Source organism: Camponotus vicinus, unplaced genomic scaffold (genome assembly GCF_025532165.1).
Source record: "Camponotus vicinus isolate PSW18456_S1 unplaced genomic scaffold, iyCamVici1.0 SCAF_12, whole genome shotgun sequence".
NCBI classification, from domain to species: domain Eukaryota; kingdom Metazoa; phylum Arthropoda; class Insecta; order Hymenoptera; family Formicidae; genus Camponotus; species Camponotus vicinus.
In genome coordinates this window covers 8,148,874-8,168,379 of record NW_028141948.1, presented here as the reverse complement: position 1 = coordinate 8,168,379, position 19,506 = coordinate 8,148,874, and the positions used below count along the sequence as shown (strand labels likewise).

The window sequence follows — 19,506 nt, the reverse complement described above, 5'->3', positions numbered from 1 at the left end:
AGATCGAGGTCGATAAAAAAAACTATAATGTACATATATACGTGTCGTAATCTGGAACAAGCTACGATTTCAGAGATTTATCTCTGATTAAATTATTGATTTAACATAAAATGCATGACTTTTAACACGTTTAACGATACGGTATTTAACGTATGATCATCATATATACAATACATATACGTATATCATTACATTTGTCATCAATAGAAAGCTAATTAAATAAAACACTGAGCGAAAAAAAATATATATATGTATATAATTATCTTTTATATGTAACAAATATTTACAATGATCTGTAGCAATGATTTAAAAAGCGCTTTTTGGACTTTCCGATTGGAAAATCTTGCAACCAGTTACAATATTTTAAACGCAATACGTACATTTTTATCGTTATCGAATAATATACATATGATCTTATCGATATTTATTAAAATTATCGGCATAGATAAATCATCGAAAGAGGAAACAATTTAACAAATTTGACTTTGCGGATTAATTGGAATACTTTTCAAAAATATATTTACTTTTACGTAGAGGAATGTGTATTGTGTAATATTGCTTTCTATCGTTTATCATTTTTTTATGAATTTATTTTTTTAATTAATTTGATATCGAATTTGTATAAGAAATAATTACTATGAATACTAATAAATAAGTACTCTTTTACACTAAGTTTGCTTTAAAGAAAAAACACATGACACTTTAATTATAAGTTTTAGAAAAAGATATAATTAATTTATATAATACACACATTTATTTTAAGTAAACAAATATCGTTTAATATTTTTGTTTCTATTTTTCCATTTTTATTTAAAAGTTTTATATACATATAAAGTAGTAAATTAATCGATTACTGATCTAAAAGTTACTCAAATAGAAACGCGCAAGATTTATGAGAATCCATTTATTTTGGCAATTTTTCTATTTTTGTATATGAGTAATCGATTAATTTATTAGTTTTTATTTACTTTTTTATTATCATTATCATATTAACTAGACGAAAAAGAGATTTTTTAAATTAATATTGTCCTTAATAAATAAAATACGTTAGTTCGTTAATTAAAATACGTTAGTTCGTTAATTAAATGTAATCTTACTTTGACAAGATATTTTCAGATCTGATTGTCACTAAATTTTATTTTGTTATCTATCTGAAAATTGAAAGATAAAAATGTTTATCATATAGTGATAATCAAATATGTAGGACAAATGCATATTTTATTGTTCTAAATAGTTGGTGCTAAATAATTGGTTCTAAATAGTTGCTGTTTTGCTGCAGAACATTACATTTAATTATTGCTGTTATTTAACACGCTAATCAATATCTTTCGCTGTTATTTAAAAAAAACACAATAATTATATTATTCTTATTATTTATGCTGTAAAATTAATAATTAGTTACTTTATATAATTTAAGCTAAAAAATGTAGATAATCTCTTAAAAAGTTCTTATAATCTGATAAGTAGGTGTGTTGCTCGACAGATTGTGTGTATGTATGTGAATCCTTTTACGATATAAAAGATTCACTGAATCGCACGTATTCGTTTTATGATTTCATTCTTTATTTTTTTAATTTCATTCTTTAATTTTATTCTTTGATATCGTGCATTTCTTTAGCGCAAATTTTACACTCTGACAATAAAAAGTATGATTGTTATGTGGCATATTATTTAAAAATATTTTAAGATTCTAAATAATATTGCGATATAAACGCACGAGATTATATATTTAGTATGTGTATTCTCTTTCTCTTGCGCGATCACAATTGTAGAAAATATTGCATACTATTATATTCATAAAATCTTGAATAATTTTTGTAATTTTTATAATTTTGATAACTTTACTCTTTTGTGATTTCATCAATCAATGATAATATCAATTAAAATATTCGATACAAATCCTAGATTACGCATTTACATTTACGTGTATAATAAATGAAAATTTTTCGCAGAAAGTTGTTATCGCGTGATAAAGTAAATAATATAAAAATCGATATGCTTGTTATAGTCAATTATAGCACTTGAAATTGTCATATGCGAAATGTTGCAATACAATAAAACCTTACCAGACTGAGAGATGAATCTCTGAAAGTTCTGTGTATGTGTATGATCACTTATATATAATATAATTCAGTTTTTCTTAATGTTAAAATATAAAATTTTATATTGACGCGCGCGCGCATTAAAAGTGCATTACAGTTGCATGTAAATTTAGCTTTCTTTTTCTTTCATAAAGTACAATAGAAACTGCTTGACTGTGCAAACAAAGATTTAATAATTTTTAAGTCCAAATCAATTAAATAAAATCTAATAGAAAATAATCTTTTATTCACCGTTTAGATAAGGCGTGTTTATGAGCACTAAATTGAAAATAAATTATATTAAATAAATATATTAAATAAATATAATTATATTAAATAAATATATTAAATAATTTAATAAATTATATTAAATAATTATTAATAAAAAAGAATAATTTAAAAAATAAATATTAGTAATATAAAGATACAAAATTCATATTATTATTATTATTATTATTATTATTATTATTATTATTATTATTATATAATTTATTATTATTTAATGAACACAAATAATATAAATTATAATTTGATTTATAAATAAAAAATACTTCTTTCCCGATTAATTTAATTGCATCCCTAAATAGTTGAAAAATTGCAATAATTTCCTATCTTTTATTTGGTCCTTTTCGTTCCTGAATCTAATCTAAAATCTTTCGTTCTAATAAAGTCAAAAAAGCAATTCCTATTACAATTCTTATTACAATTACAATTAAACAAATTATCCTTAAAAGATTTAATTTAATATACATATTACTATAATTATTAATTATTATTTATATATCTTAAAGTAAATTTTTTGAATGAATTTATAAATATATATAATTTAAATTCTAAATCTAATATACTATTCTGTCAAAGTAACTACACTATTAATTTATTATTAATCTTATTATATTTATTATTAATCTTATTAATAAAAAGAATTTAAATAATTAATCCTTTCGTACGAAATTATTTTCATTTTATCATACGATAATGTCTCCAACTATAAAAAAGCTGATAAAAATCATTTCTCGTTACAATCGCGGTATCACTAGACATATGCAAATAAAAATATTAAACAAAAGTAGAAAGTATTCTTGTTAATAATCGGAAATATACTTTATAATATGTGGGACGTTCTTCAGTAATCATCATCGTGTTGGCAGTTGTCGTGTTTACCGGAACCCAAATATTGGCAAACTAAATGCGTCATCTCTCAAATGCACTGGGAAGAATGCACCTGAATGTACTTCGAGTAAAGATACTAAGGTTCTTGAGGAAGATTCTACCTTGTATTATGTTTGTCAAAACGGCAAGCAAACAGTTCACACGTGTCTCGATGGTGTCTTGATACGTATCTACACTTCAATCCAATTATCAAGCAATGCGATTGGCTATTTCTCGAGATTGGAAGTTCCTCCGGATCGAGACTCCTGCAGATTCAATCAACGATGTACTCGAAAAAGAGAAAGACGATGCAATCGGATGCATCGGTAAATGTCTTAAGGATAGCATGATATTGTCGCATGTCGATTGTGACAAGTATTGCAAATCCTACAACGGCATTCCGTTCTTTATATCTGCCCAAAAGGTTTGCATTGCTCTAATTGTAACAGATCTGTACTTGGCCATGGATAGCCAAATGTAAACAACAGTAAATGAAGAAAAAATGTATGAGAATATAATAAGTTGGAGGAAAATTAAAGCAGAAAAAGGTATGCCAACGTGCAACTTTTTATTGATTCTCCATCGATTATTCATTGTTCGTTGAAACTGCGATCGATGATTCGAATGGTCATTCATTTCTCTTTTTCAGATATTATTGACAAGAAAGAATTATATACATATATCAAAAAATAAATCAAAAAATTCTCCTGTATAATACATTTAGATTTGTATGTTTATAGTTAATTAGAAAGAAAATTCATACAAATATGCACAAGTTAATTAAGCAAAAAGTTATTTATATGTATGAATTATCAAATTGATAAAATTTATCAGTTAATAATATAGATTTGATATTTATATCTGCATTTTATATCTGATTATATATTGATAAAATGAGATAATTATATTAATCTAAGTAAATTATTTTATTATATTAAAGAATTTCGTTAATCTAATATTATTTTTTAATAATATTTTTTATATGTCGCCACAAATTTTAACTTTAAAATCTCGATAATATTAAATAAATTGGAGTCACCTTCTTTTTAACACAAAGGATCATTATTTAAATTTTTTAATTTTCAATCTTATACATTTATAAAACCAAATTTTTTTTTCAACTTAAAATTTCAAATTGGAGTCATTTTTTTCTTAATAGAAAAGTTCACAAAGGATCATTATTTAAACTTTTCCATTTCCAATGTTATACATTTTTAAAACTAAGTTTTTTCTTTTTTCAACTTAAAATTTCATTAAAATATCGTCCATTTTGAACTTTTCTAAAAGACTTTTTTGTTAGCAAAATTTTTCAAATTGCAAAATAATATTTATATATTATAGCAAAACTTTGTAATATTTCTTTCTTTTTAATGTTTCTTTGAGAAATCTTAATAAAAAGGTATTTAATATTTTTACATATTTTTCCAATCATTTCGAGAGTATTGTGCTCTCAATCAAATTCTGATAAACGAATGTTCTGGAAGATAAAATCTCCGATTATTACTGCTAATTGGATATCATGTTTATGTGAACAGATTATCGAATTGGGCTATAACTATTTTAGAATTCTAGAACTATAAAAAAAAAAACTGTTAGCAAATACTTTGAATCGAACAAAACTGCCAAATCAAATTTTAATAAATAATATTATGATATTTAATACTAAATAATATTATTAAATGCCACGCATAATATTATTTAATTAATATTGCATTTTATATATAAATAATATAAATATGTAAGTATTATATGAGAAAGAAAAAAAAATGAAAAAGAGTCCCTCTCTCTCTTTCTTTTTCTTTTTCTCTCTTGTGTAAAATACTTTCGATAATTGCCATTTTTGGAAGACACGCATATATTCGGTATCACATTACAATATCAATGCTGCAAATTAAATTTGCAAAATTTCAACGTTTGTTTATTGATCACTATATATTTAAAACATACGAATATATATATATATATATATATATATATATATATATATATATACACATATATATACAGAGTGTCCCCAATTTAAACGTTAAAACTTCGGCAACGTATAGAGGACCGATAAACTAAGAAAAAAAAGTCCTTTCGAGATGTTTGTTTACATTCTTTTCGTATGGGAAGGAGAAATATGTCAAATATCAAGAAACTTTTGTATCAAACATTTTTTCTAAAAGTGCCTGTCAATCTTTATTGACAATCTTCATTCAGTTCATTATTTCATCACAGTTACTTTCGAGGTCAATTTTTAGATTGACAGAGGCACTTTCAGGAAAAACGTTTGATACAAAAGTTTCTTATTTTTTCACATACAATTCGAATCTGTAATAAAAAGTACCATGTTCCCCTATAAAAATTCAACTTCCGATCCGGATGGCGTATTTCCGGTCGGAAACAAAAGTTGAAAATATCACCATTTGATGGAGCGTACCCGATTTATTTAAAAATTGTTCGCGATTTTTGATAAAAGCCATTTATTTTTATTTTAAAAGGGGTGTACGGGTGGTTTGGGGCACCTTATATATGTACAGGGTGTCCGATTCGTGAGCGACCAAACGAAAAGTGATGATAGATTGGGTCAAACTAAGAAGAAAAGTCCTCTACCATTTTGCAAAATTCGCAATAATTATTAAAAAATAAGCAAAAATGTCTCGGTACATGAGAAGCGGTAAACCGCTTGTAGTGTGTGATTATTAAGTGATCAAACGAAAAGTGGTGATAGATTGGGTCAAACTGAAAAGAAAAGTTCTCTACCATATTGCAAAATTCGCAATAATTATTAAGTTATAGGCAAAAATGTCTCAGAGTATAAAAAGCGGTAGACAGATCGCTTCTCATGCGCTGAGACATTTTTGCCTATAACTTAATAATTATTGCGAATTTTGCAAAATGGTAGAGGACTTGTCTTTCCAGTTTGACCCAATCTACCACCACTTTTCGTTTGATCACTCATTAATCGGACACTGCGAGCGATCTACCGCTTCTCATGCGCCGAAACATTTTTGCTTATTTCTTAATAATTATTGCGAATTTTGCAAAATGGTAGAGGACTTTTCTTCTTAGTTTGACCCAATCATCACTTTTCGTTTGGTCCCTCACGAATCGGACACCCTGTATATATATACATATCTAACATTGGCAAAATTTTTCTGTTAAAATTAATCAGAGAATATTAAAGTAGATACAAACATATTCCATATATACACTCACCCGCAAAAAAAGCGGTACACCTAAAATTTGAGAAAATTTCATCAAATTTTAAATGATCATAACTTGGTAAATAATGATGATAAAAATATGTTTAAAAAAACAAAATGAAGGCTGTAATGTCCACTTTAAGAATATTTAAGTGGCAATTATGCTCAGCCATTGTTTTCAAAATGGCGGATAAGGAAGTGAAAGGATGTAAAATTGATTATTAAAGGATCGAGTTTGGGACGGTGCACGGCGTAAATCAGGTAACGCAGCCCAATGAGACCAAATGCTCGTGAAAGTGTGGAGTGTTATCTTTAAAATGTTTTTTTACCGAGCTCGATACGATGATTTTTCGCTGAGTTATTCCGAATTTAATTAAAAACGCTCTTTTTTCTTCTTCAATTTGCAGCTCAGCGAATAATTATCGTATCGAGCTCGGTAAAAAAGCATTGTAAAGGTGATACTCCACACTTTCACATGCATTTCGTCCCATTGGGCTGCGATACCTGATTCACGCCACGCACTGGAGCAAAGCGGGAACCTTTATTTATCGGTTTTGTATGCTTTCATTTATCCGCTATTTTGAAAAAAAATGGTTGCACATAATTTCAATTTAATTTAGGTGTGTGTGTGTGTGTGCTCGTTTGTATACCACAAGGATAAGGACCCCGTGGTTCGTCAGCTCCACAGTATTTAAAGACTCCAAACCCTCCTTGTGGCGTGTGTGTGTGTGTGTGTGTGTGTGTGTGTGTGTGTGTGTGTGTGTGTACGGGCGCACGCATGTGTGTATTAATAGTGGGTATGACCTCCTCGTGCGCGTATTACCTCATTCATACGATCAGGCATACTCTGTATTAGTCTTTTTATTTCATCCTGCGTAATTGCATCCCATGCATTTTGAAGAACTCTTTGAAGTTCTTGCAGTGACTGAGGTGCAGGTACGTGATTTCGTACTTTCTTGCCGAGATTGTCCCACAAATGCTCAATGGGATTTAAATCCGGACTACTTGCTGGCCAAACAAGTCGATTTATGCCAACTTCATCGAGGAAATCAAACACTCTTCTCGCAGTGTGTGGTCGAGCATTGTCTTGCATAAACAAGAAGTTCTCTCCGATAAAGGGTGCATACGGAACAACATACGGAAGGAGTATGTCTTCCACGTATACATCTGCGTTCATGTTCCTGTCAAAAAAGTGCAAATCTGTATGAGCGTCCCAGAACCAGGCCTCCTCTTGAAAGAATTGGTGTCTAAGTACCTGGCATAAGCACGTTGCACAGTTGACACTGACAGATCAAGTGCCTCAGCAACGTATCTTCGACTTCTGCCATCTTCAATTAAAGCAACAACTTGAGCAGCTTTTTCTGGAGTTATCGTTGCCATAATCGAGAAGTAATTTCGAGAAGAAGTAATTAATTATGGTTTCAATAGATGAAGTCGCAAGGAGCAACGCGTCTAGAGAGCTAGCAAATCAATCGCATAACTTGTACTTTAGTCTTTCAATGTACCTGGCATAAGCACGTCTCAAACGGAAAAAACATTGAAAGACTATAGTACAAGTTATGCGATTGATTTGCTAGCTCTCTAGACGCGTTGCTCCTTGCGACTTCATCTATTGAAACCATAATTAATTACTTCTTCTCGAAATTACTTCTCGATTATGGCAACGATAACTCCAGAAAAAGCTGCTCAAGTTGTTGCTTTAATTGAAGATGGCAGAAGTCGAAGATACGTTGCTGAGGCACTTGATCTGTCAGTGTCAACTGTGCAACGTGCTTATGCCAGGTACTTAGACACCAATTCTTTCAAGAGGAGGCCTGGTTCTGGGACGCTCATACAGATTTGCACTTTTTTGACAGGAACATGAACGCAGATGTATACGTGGAAGACATACTCCTTCCGTATGTTGTTCCGTATGCACCCTTTATCGGAGAGAACTTCTTGTTTATGCAAGACAATGCTCGACCACACACTGCGAGAAGAGTGTTTGATTTCCTCGATGAAGTTGGCATAAATCGACTTGTTTGGCCAGCAAGTAGTCCGGATTTAAATCCCATTGAGCATTTGTGGGACAATCTCGGCAAGAAAGTACGAAATCACGTACCTGCACCTCAGTCACTGCAAGAACTTCAAAGAGTTCTTCAAAATGCATGGGATGCAATTACGCAGGATGAAATAAAAAGACTAATACAGAGTATGCCTGATCGTATGAATGAGGTAATACGCGCACGAGGAGGTCATACCCACTATTAATACACACATGCGTGCGCCCGTACACACACACACACACACACACACACACACACACACACACACACACACACGCCACAAGGAGGGTTTGGAGTCTTTAAATACTGTGGAGCTGACGAACCACGGGGTCCTTATCCTTGTGGTATACAAACGAGCACACACACACACACACCTAAATTAAATTGAAATTATGTGCAACCATTTTTTTTCAAAATAGCGGATAAATGAAAGCATACAAAACCGATAAATAAAGGTTCCCGCTTTGCTCCAGTGCGTGGCGTGAATCAGGTATCGCAGCCCAATGGGACGAAATGCATGTGAAAGTGTGGAGTATCACCTTTACAATGCTTTTTTACCAAGCTCGATACGATAATTATTCGCTGAGCTGCAAATTGAAGAAGAAAAAAGAGCGTTTTTAATTAAATTCGGAATAACTCAGCGAAAAATCATCGTATCGAGCTCGGTAAAAAAACATTTTAAAGATAACACTCCACACTTTCACGAGCATTTGGTCTCATTGGGCTGCGTTACCTGATTTACGCCGTGCACCGTCCCAAACTCGATCCTTTAATAATCAATTTTACATCCTTTCACTTCCTTATCCGCCATTTTGAAAACAATGGCTGAGCATAATTGCCACTTAAATATTCTTAAAGTGGACATTACAGCCTTCATTTTGTTTTTTTAAACATATTTTTATCATCATTATTTACCAAGTTATGATCATTTAAAATTTGATGAAATTTTCTCAAATTTTAGGTGTACCGCTTTTTTTGCGGGTGAGTGTATATATATATATATGGAATATGTTTGTATCTACTTTAATATTCTCTGATTAATTTTAACAGAAAAATTTTGCCAATGTTAGATATGATAAGCCGCACTCATATTAGGCGATAACACTTCACTTTGCTTATAAAAATCATTTCGAGTAGAGGCAAATTTATCAGTTAGTAATTTAATGTGAATGAAGATATAGTTCCCGGTCCCTAACTTTAGCGACTGGGTTATTGAGTTTCACGATGAAAGGTGAGTGCTCGCGATTTATGGAATTTTAATAGTGTAATAAGGTAATGATAATTTATATGATATATAATAATTCGTGGCAAACGATTAAAAGAGATTTGATACCTTATCGTTGAACAATATCGTCATCAAATATATGGGATGTTTGTGTGCGGGAAAGTTGTGTATAGTGCAATTAATCTAATTGTGAATAAATGTCGATTATAGACAAAGCATAAAATAATTATAACAATATATATACGTGCACATGTTTAAAATATTTTTAATAAATCTCTCTCTCTCTCTCTCTCCCTCTCTCTCTCCTTTGCTCTCGTAAAGGTCTTCGATTTTGCATTCATTTATGATCAGATTAGAAAATATTGTTCATAAGTTTAAATAAGATAAAAAATAACAAGCAGAGAATTATGTGACAGGCACATTATTGAATAGAATTTTATTTATATAATTTTTTAAAATTGTGTGTGATTATTTAAATAATTATTTTTAACAATTATTTTTCAATGTTAATATTTTCTAATGGGAAGTTATTGTTTTTATATAGGATTATATATATGTATATATATATATATATATATATATATATATATAAAAGGGGATTTTTTAATGTTTTATCATAATTATATGATAAACTGTTAAGTATATACACATTGCGCGCTTTTCCTAATTTTATTAAATCCTTTAATCTCTCTTATATAAAATATGCAATATTTATTTTTTTTCTCTCTAATTAAATTAAATTAATCTACTTTTCTCTTTAATAAAATAAAATTAAGAGATATTAAGAAAAAAAAATCATATTATAATTAAATAACAATATATTAGTCTTAATAGTTAATATTTTTCTCTTGAATTTGCTTAATTTGTTTAATTCTTAGACTATGTTAATACATTTAATGTTAAATTTAATACATAAAAAATCTCATTAACACACATTTTATCAATCTTCAGATTTTAATTTATTTCATCATTTTATATATATACATATATATTCGATCAAATGCTCCATCCATTTAATACTTATGATTGATAAGAGGTTTCGTAAAATTTTATACAATATAAAAAAGATGCTAAAATTTAATTTTTCATGATATCTGAATGAATTAATTTATGATAAACCATAACGTTACTCATATTAAAGTAAATTGATAAAAAAATAAGGAATACTCTTTTAAATTTAATCTATTTATTAAATCTATCATTATATATTAATGGCATCTCTCTCAATTAGATAATCAATATTACTATATATTTATATTAAATTAATATTATATATTTCTTTAAATTAATATTATATATTTCTATTAAATTAATATTATATATTTCTTGTATTTATAGAGCTATACTTAGTGGCCGTTTTATATGTGGCTACGTTGAGCGTTGCGCTTAACAAATCATCGGTGACTGATTTTCCGACAGAATGTCCAGCGGAGCTACAGAATAAAATAATTTATTTGCCTCATGAAAATGACTGTACGAAATTCTACAGTTGTTATATGGGAACAAAAGGGGAGCCACTAGATTGTCCTTTCATGGATAATAAAGGTAACAGATTGCACTTCAATCCTGTACTTCAGGTATGTGATTGGCCCAGGACTGCAGGATGTAAGCTATCGATTAAGTCAACGTCAGCTTCGATAACGCCGACAAGTCCTTCGACATCGTCGAGTTCATCGTCTAGTTCTCCGCCAACAGTTTCATCAAATTCTCCGATATCGCCAACGTCGTCGTCTAATACTCCAACGACAACTTCATCATCAAGTTCTCCGACATTACCGACATCATCGTCCAGTTCTCTTTCGACGACGACTTCATCAAGTTCTCCGGCATCGTCTAGTCTTCCATCGACAATTTCATCAGATTCTCCAACATCGTCGTCCAGTCCTTTTCCCCCGACGACGACTTCATCATCAAATTCTCCAGCATCATCGACATCGCCGTCTAGTCTTCCTCCGACAACGACTTCATCAAGTTCTTCAACATCATCAACATCGTCATCCACTTCTTTTCCTGAGACAACAACTTCAAGTTCTCCGACATCGCTGACATCGCCATCCACTTCACCGACAACTCCAAGTTCTCCGACGTTATCGACATCGTCGTCCAATCCTTCGACAACGACGACTTCATCAAGTTCTCCGGTATCGCCGACGTCGTCATCTAGCCCTCCATCGACAACTTTATCAGATTCTCCAACATCGCCGACGTCGTCGTCCAGTCCTTTTCCTCCTCCGACGACTTTATCATCAAATTCTCCAGCATCATCAACATCACCGTCTAGTTCTCCGTTGACGACTTCACCATCAAGTACTCCAATATTGCCATCGTCGTCTAGTCTTCCTCCGATAACGACTTCATCAAGTTCTTCAACATCGCTGTCACCATCCAGTCCACCGACAACTCCAAGTTCTTCGACATTGTCGACATCGTCGTCCAATCCTTCGACAACGACGACTTCATCAAGTTCTCCGGTATTGCCGACGTCGTCATCTAGCCCTCCATCGACAACTTCATCAGATTCTCCAACATCGCCGACGTCGTCGTCCAGTCCTTTTCCTCCAACGACGACTTTATCATCAAATTCTCCAGCATCATCAACATCGCCGTCTAGTTCTCCGTTGACGACTTCACCATCAAGTACTCCGATATTGCCATCGTCGTCTAGTCTTCCTCCGATAACGACTTCATCAAGTTCTTCGACATCGCTGTTACCATCCAGTCCACCGACAACTTCAAGTTCTCCGACATTATCGACATCGTCGTCTAATCCTTCGACAACGACGATTTCATCAAGTTCTTCGGCATCGTCGACTAGTTCTCCGTCGACGATTTCATCATCAAGTTCTCCGATATTGCCATCGTCGTCCAGTCCTCCTCCGACGATGCCTTCATTACCAAGTTCTTCGGTATCGTCGACTTCGACAACGATTCCAACAGCAATCTCAGCAACAACTACGAAAGCCTCCGAAAAACCTCGCACAAAGTGTCCTTCCGAAAGCTCAATTGAGACAGTGCGGATTGCCCATCAATGCCTATGCAACGTATATTATGAGTGTATGAACGGTGACAAGATACGTCAAACGTGCCCGATCGGCATGCATTTTGATTATGAACGAGAGGTTTGCGATTGGTCCGAAGCAGTAAACTGTGTCCAGTCTATTTCAACTCGAGATATTCTAATTGACAGCTATCAAAATAAATGCTATCAAGAAGGCAGAGCATTTCAACACGAGATTGATTGTTCATCGTATTATCTATGTGTTGAGGGTGAAAAAATTCTGAAACATTGTATGGCGGGACTCCACTTCAACGTTACTCTCCAGATGTGTGACTATCCGACAAAAGCAAGTTGCGACTTTATTGCTACGTTCCTGCCTGCGACTAATCTGACAAATTGTCCTTCTTCGAGTTCCACAGAAAAAGTACTGTTACCTCATGAATGTGATTGTGCCCAATATTATGAATGTATTAATGGAAACCAAATATCTCGAAATTGTCCGAATGGTTTATATTTTGATCGTATTCGGAATACTTGCAATCAACCGAATGATGCTAAATGTCCATATGTTTGTCCTTGTGCAAGTTCCACAAAAAAAGTATTGTTGCCCCATGAATGTAATTGCGGAAAATATTACGAATGCGTTAGGGGAAATCAAGCTCTTCGAGATTGTCCGAATAACCTACATTTTGATTATATTGAGAAAATTTGCAAGCATCCGGATGAAGCCATTTGCGCAACCAGTACAACTAAACCAACAACAACAAGCACAGATTCAACAATAACTGTTACAACAACAACCACAAATTCAACAGTAACTGATACAACAACAACCACAAATTCAACAGTAACTGATACAACAATCACCACAGATTCAACAGTAACTGATACAACAATCACCACAGATTCAACAGTAACTGATACAACAATCACCACAGATTCAACAGTAACTGATACAACAATCACCACAGATTCAACAGTAACTGTTACAACAACAACCACAGATTCAACAATAACACCTACAGATGATCCTGAAAACCCACGAAAAAAATGTCCTCCTAAAGGATCAACCGCACAAGTGCGGATTGCTCATCCTTGGGTATGTTACTTGTATTATGAATGCGTAAATGGTAATAAGGAACAACGAATGTGCCCGATCGGCAAGCACTTTGATTACATACGAGAGGTTTGCGATTGGAGTTGGAAAGTGAATTGTATCCGGCCAATTCCAACACATGATATTTCGATTGACAGCTGCTATAATAAATGTTCTCCGGAAGGCAGAGCATTTCGGCACGAAACCGACTGCTCCTCGTATTATTTATGTTCCAACGGTAAGAAAAATTTGAAACAATGTACAGCAGGACTCCACTTTAATATTACTCTCCAAATATGCAATTATCCGTATAAGAGTTGTGATCTCCCTGATAATACTTATTCAATAATTACTCAAAACGTTTGTCCTCCAAATTCTACAGAGAAAATACGTTTTCCTCACAACTGTAAATGCACGCACTATTATGAATGTGTTAATGGAAAGAAGAGTCTTCATGAATGCCCGGAAAGTCTGCAATTTGATATCATTCAGAAAACTTGCAACGATCCAGATAAGTCCGGTTGCGCTTCTATGTTCCCAAAATCTACTCCCATGCCCATTATTTCCACCACAAAATGGCCTAAAGAACCTAATGAAACAACGACTGAAAATCCATTAGACCCGTCTAAATGCATTGGTACCTGTCCTGAAGAGGATCCCGATCATGCAGTATTACTTCCAAATGAAGATTGTAAAAAGTTTTGTATGTGCAGCAACGGTATTGCGTGGGTGCAACCTTGTCCTGAACCTCTTTATTTCGATTCCAAAGATAAAGTCTGCAAATATAAGAGAGACGCTATTTGCGGCAAACGTTTATTCAATCAAGATCGCGTATCCATGCATCATAGAATGTTCGATGAGAAGAATTCGTTGCAGTCTCTGAACAAAAAGAATAACGATGACCAAGGGATACATGACAATTCTTTGTTTAAACACATCTATAATTTTGATGATAAAACAACGACTGATGAAACAACGACTGAAAATCCATTAGACCCGTCTAAATGCATTGGTACCTGCCCTGAAATAGATCCTCCGAAAGCAGTGTTACTTCCTAATGAAGATTGCAAAAAGTTTTGTATGTGCAGCAACGGTATTGCATGGGTTCAACCTTGTCCTGAACCTCTTTATTTCGATTCCAAAGATAAAGTCTGCAAGATTAAGAGAGACGCTATTTGCGGCAAACGTTTATTCAATCAAGATCGCGTATCCACGCATCATAGAATATTCGATGAGAAGAATTCATTGCAGTCTCTGAACAAAGAGAATAACGATGACCAGGGGATATATGACAATTCTTTGTCTAAACACATCTATAATTTTGATGATAAAACAACGACTGATGAAACAACGACTGAAAATCCATTAGACCCGTCTAAATGCATTGGTACCTGTCCTGAAGAGGATCCCGATCACGCAGTATTACTTCCAAATGAAGATTGTAAAAAGTTTTGTATGTGCAGCAACGGTATTGCGTGGGTGCAACCTTGTCCTGAACCTCTTTATTTTGATTCCAAAGATACAGTCTGTAAAAATAAGAGAGACGCTATTTGCGGCAAACGTTTATTTAGTCAAGATCGCGTATACATGTATTATAGAATATTCGATGAGAAGAATTCGTTGCAGTCTCTGAACAAAGAGAATAACGATGACCAGGGGATATATGACAATTCTTTGTCTAAACACATCTATAATTTTGATGATAAAACAACGACTGATGAAACAACGACTGAAAATCCATTAGACCCGTCTAAATGCATTGGTACCTGTCCTGAAGAGGATCCCGATCGTGCAGTGTTACTTCCTAATGAAGATTGTAAAAAGTTTTGTATGTGCAGCAACGGTATTGCATGGGTTCAACTTTGTCCTGAACCTCTTTATTTCGATTCCAAAGATAAAGTCTGCAAGATTAAGAGAGACGCTATTTGCGGCAAACGTTTATTCAATCAAGATCGCGTATCCACGCATCATAGAATATTCGATGAGAAGAATTCGTTGCAGTCTCTGAACAAAGAGAATAACGATGACCAGGGGATATATGACAATTCTTTGTTTAAACACATCTATAATTTTGATGATAAAACAACGACTGAAAATCCATTAGACCCGTCTAAATGCATTGGTACCTGCCCCGAAATAGATCCTCCGAAAGCAGTGTTACTTCCTAATGAAGATTGCAAAAAGTTTTGTATGTGCAGCAACGGTATTGCATGGGTTCAACCTTGTCCTGAACCTCTTTATTTCGATTCCAAAGATAAAGTCTGCAAGATTAAGAGAGACGCTATTTGCGGCAAACGTTTATTCAATCAAGATCGCGTATCCACGCATCATAGAATATTCGATGAGAAGAATTCGTTGCAGTCTCTGAACAAAGAGAATAACGATGACCAAGGGATACATGACAATTCTTTGTCTAAACACATCTATAATTTTGATGATAAAACAACCATTGATGAAACAACGACTGAAAATCCATTAGACCCGTCTAAATGCATTGGTACCTGCCCTGAAATAGATCCTCCGAAAGCAGTGTTACTTCCTAATGAAGATTGCAAAAAGTTTTGTATGTGCAGCAACGGTATTGCATGGGTTCAACCTTGTCCTGAACCTCTTTATTTTGATTCCAAAGATACAGTCTGTAAAAATAAGAGAGACGCTATTTGCGGCAAACGTTTATTTAGTCAAGATCGCGTATACATGCATTATAGAATATTCGATGAGAAGAATTCGTTGCAGTCTCTGAACAAAGAGAATAACGATGACCAGGGGATATATGACAATTCTTTGTCTAAACACATCTATAATTTTGATGATAAAACAACGACTGATGAAACAACGACTGAAAATCCATTAGACCCGTCTAAATGCATTGGTACCTGCCCCGAAATAGATCCTCCGAAAGCAGTGTTACTTCCTAATGAAGATTGTAAAAAGTTTTGTATGTGCAGCAACGGTATTGCGTGGGTTCAACCTTGTCCTGAACCTCTTTATTTCGATTCCAAAGATAAAGTCTGCAAGATTAAGAGAGACGCTATTTGCGGCAAACGTTTATTCAATCAAGATCGCGTATCCATGCATCATAGAATGTTCGATGAGAAGAATTCGTTGCAATCTCTGAACAAAGAGAATAACGATGACCAAGGGATACATGACAATTCTTTGTCTAAACACATCTATAATTTTGATGATAAAACAACGACTGATGAAACAACGACTAAAAATCCATTAGACCCGTCTAAATGCATTGGTACCTGTCCTGAAGAGGATCCCGATCGTGCAGTGTTACTTCCTAATGAAGATTGTAAAAAGTTTTGTATGTGCAGCAACGGTATTGCGTGGGTTCAACCTTGCCCTGAACCTCTTTATTTTGACTCGAAAGATACAGTCTGTAAAAATAAGAGAGACGCTGTTTGCGGCAAACGTTTATTCAATCAAGATCGCGTATCCATGCATCATAGAATGTTCAATGAGAAGAATTCATTGCCGTCTCTGAACAAAGAGAATAATGATGACCAGGGGATATATGACAATTCTTTGTCTAAACACATCTATAATTTTGATGATAAAACAACGACTGATGAAACAACGACTGAAAATCCATTAGACCCGTCTAAATGCATTGGTACCTGCCCCGAAATAGATCCTCCGAAAGCAGTGTTACTTCCTAATGAAGATTGCAAAAAGTTTTGTATGTGCAGCAACGGTATTGCGTGGGTTCAACTTTGTCCTGAACCTCTTTATTTCGACTCCAAAGATACAGTCTGTAAAAATAAGAGAGACGCGGTTTGCGGTAAACGTTCATTCAATTAAGATCGTGCTTTTATGATTCATAAAATGATAGAAAAGGATATTTCGATGGAACTTCTAAATGAAGAGCATAGAAAATGTATGCGGAGAACATAGTTTTTGATTTAAACTAATTGATTTTGGCCAATTTCTTAAATATTCAAAATTTAAAAATTATTATTGCATTTGCTTATCAACATATAATCTTGTATCGTGACTTATAATTCGTTTTAAATTTGTTTTAATTTTTTAAAATTTAGTTTAAATAAAACCTAGTATACACATAGTATATATCGTTGTATGAATATAATATATAATTGTATATATAATTGTATAAAAAGTAATTATTGTTCGCTGATAATTATTTATTTATAGAATAGTCCCCGTTATAATCTTACAATGGATTCTGCCTTAGTATAACTTATGGATTAAAAATTATTTTGTAATTGATTTTAAATATTATAATAAATCTGTGAATCATCATCGATCATTACGATATATTTTTGTTATTGTTTTCTTTATATGGATTATTAATTATATATTTTAGTATACTATACTAACAGAACTCTTAACAATCTAACAAAAGTTAAAAATAATTGCTAATATTAATCTTTTTTAATTCAATAATAATCTTTTTTTTTTATTTAAACTTTAATTTCTTTCTAATGTCAAAATATTTTTATGATATTAAGTTTCGAAATTATTTTTAGCAAAGCCTATTTGAGGAAAAAAGATATTTAATATTTTAAAATATTTTGTATCAGGACGTTAAATATATATGTATGTATAATATATAAATATGATCATCTCAAATATATATATTTATATGAATATAATTATATTATATAAGTTCTCTTATATATATTAATATTTTCTTATATATATTAATATTTTTATATTAATATTTTCTTTATTATATTAATATATTCTTCATTATATTAATATATTCTTTATTATATTAATATATTCTTTATTATATTAATATATATATTTTTAATTCATATTAATATATTCTTCGATGTTATTGATGATTTATTTAATTTCAAATTTAATCACAAGTAAATTTAACAAAATCAATATATGTATATTGACGTACAGTCCACATCGAAATAGAATTCGTTAATGAACGGATGGCAGTTATTCCCCAATTATTCGTCAGTTCAGCTTTATTATACTTGTTAAATATTATTAACAAAGAAATTTATACATATAAGATTAAATGGGGTTACAACTTTGCTACCTAGATTCGTATCACATAATTCGTAGAATTCGATTTATCTCAAGCGTTATTAATTAGATTCCGATTTGAACGTTTTCACATGTCCTCGAGATTACTCTTTCAGCATCCTCACACGCTCTCTATCATCTTCAGGCACTGCATCGCAATTATCTTTAACGAGATATTCATAATACAAAACTAAATCGCGGCGAAGAGAAAAAAGTGAAAATTTAATGTAACATCAACAAGTATTACGATCATTCGTAAATTCGGGACGGTAAAGGATATACTTTGATATACTATTTTCAGTATTAAGAGAGGAAATTAGGAAAATTAGGAGAGAGGAGAGGATGCTACGCGAAGTCATTTATTGTACATCGATATAGTTGCCGATTATGTCCGAAAGAGAGCCAGGTCGTGTAGCGACGCGCGATGTATGCTTGTCGATGTCCGAACTCTGGAGGTCACTGAACAGAACTTGCTCTTTATTCTGCCTCCGCTGTTCATTTTGCCGCCGCGCATCCTGGATCATCCTCAGAATTTCCCAAGTGTTGTTCAATTCCGTCGACATAGGCGCCATGTCACCTCGTTTGCCGTATCTACGTATGTAATTGATAAATTTTTAATCTTAATATTATAATTAATTCTATTTTACATTGTATCGAATTAATTTTATATTGTTTCTTTGTTGCATTTCTGTGTAAGATTATTTTAAT

The 19,506-nt window shown here is 32.5% G+C and overlaps 2 protein-coding genes across 4 annotated transcripts in view; one reads left to right on the top strand and one right to left on the bottom strand.

Moving 5' to 3' along the window:
* Positions 1–9,624: 9,624 nt before the first annotated feature.
* LOC145962731 (uncharacterized) lies at positions 9,625–17,971 on the top strand. Its single transcript, XM_083084021.1, has 2 exons — positions 9,625–9,697; positions 11,030–17,971. Exons 1-2 carry the CDS (start codon positions 9,691–9,693, stop codon positions 17,593–17,595), a joined length of 6,573 nt encoding a protein of 2,190 aa, XP_082940147.1. The 5' UTR covers positions 9,625–9,690; the 3' UTR covers positions 17,596–17,971.
* A 619-nt stretch (positions 17,972–18,590) lies between these two features.
* Positions 18,591–19,506, bottom strand: part of Npf (neuropeptide F) — a 93,513-nt gene continuing 92,597 nt past the window's right edge. For all 3 annotated transcript variants that reach the window (XM_083084027.1, XM_083084028.1, XM_083084029.1), the window contains one exon: positions 18,591–19,389. In XM_083084027.1, the coding sequence (XP_082940153.1) occupies positions 19,158–19,389 (232 nt within the window). In that variant the 3' untranslated portion in view covers positions 18,591–19,157. The remainder of the gene's footprint in view (positions 19,390–19,506) is intronic.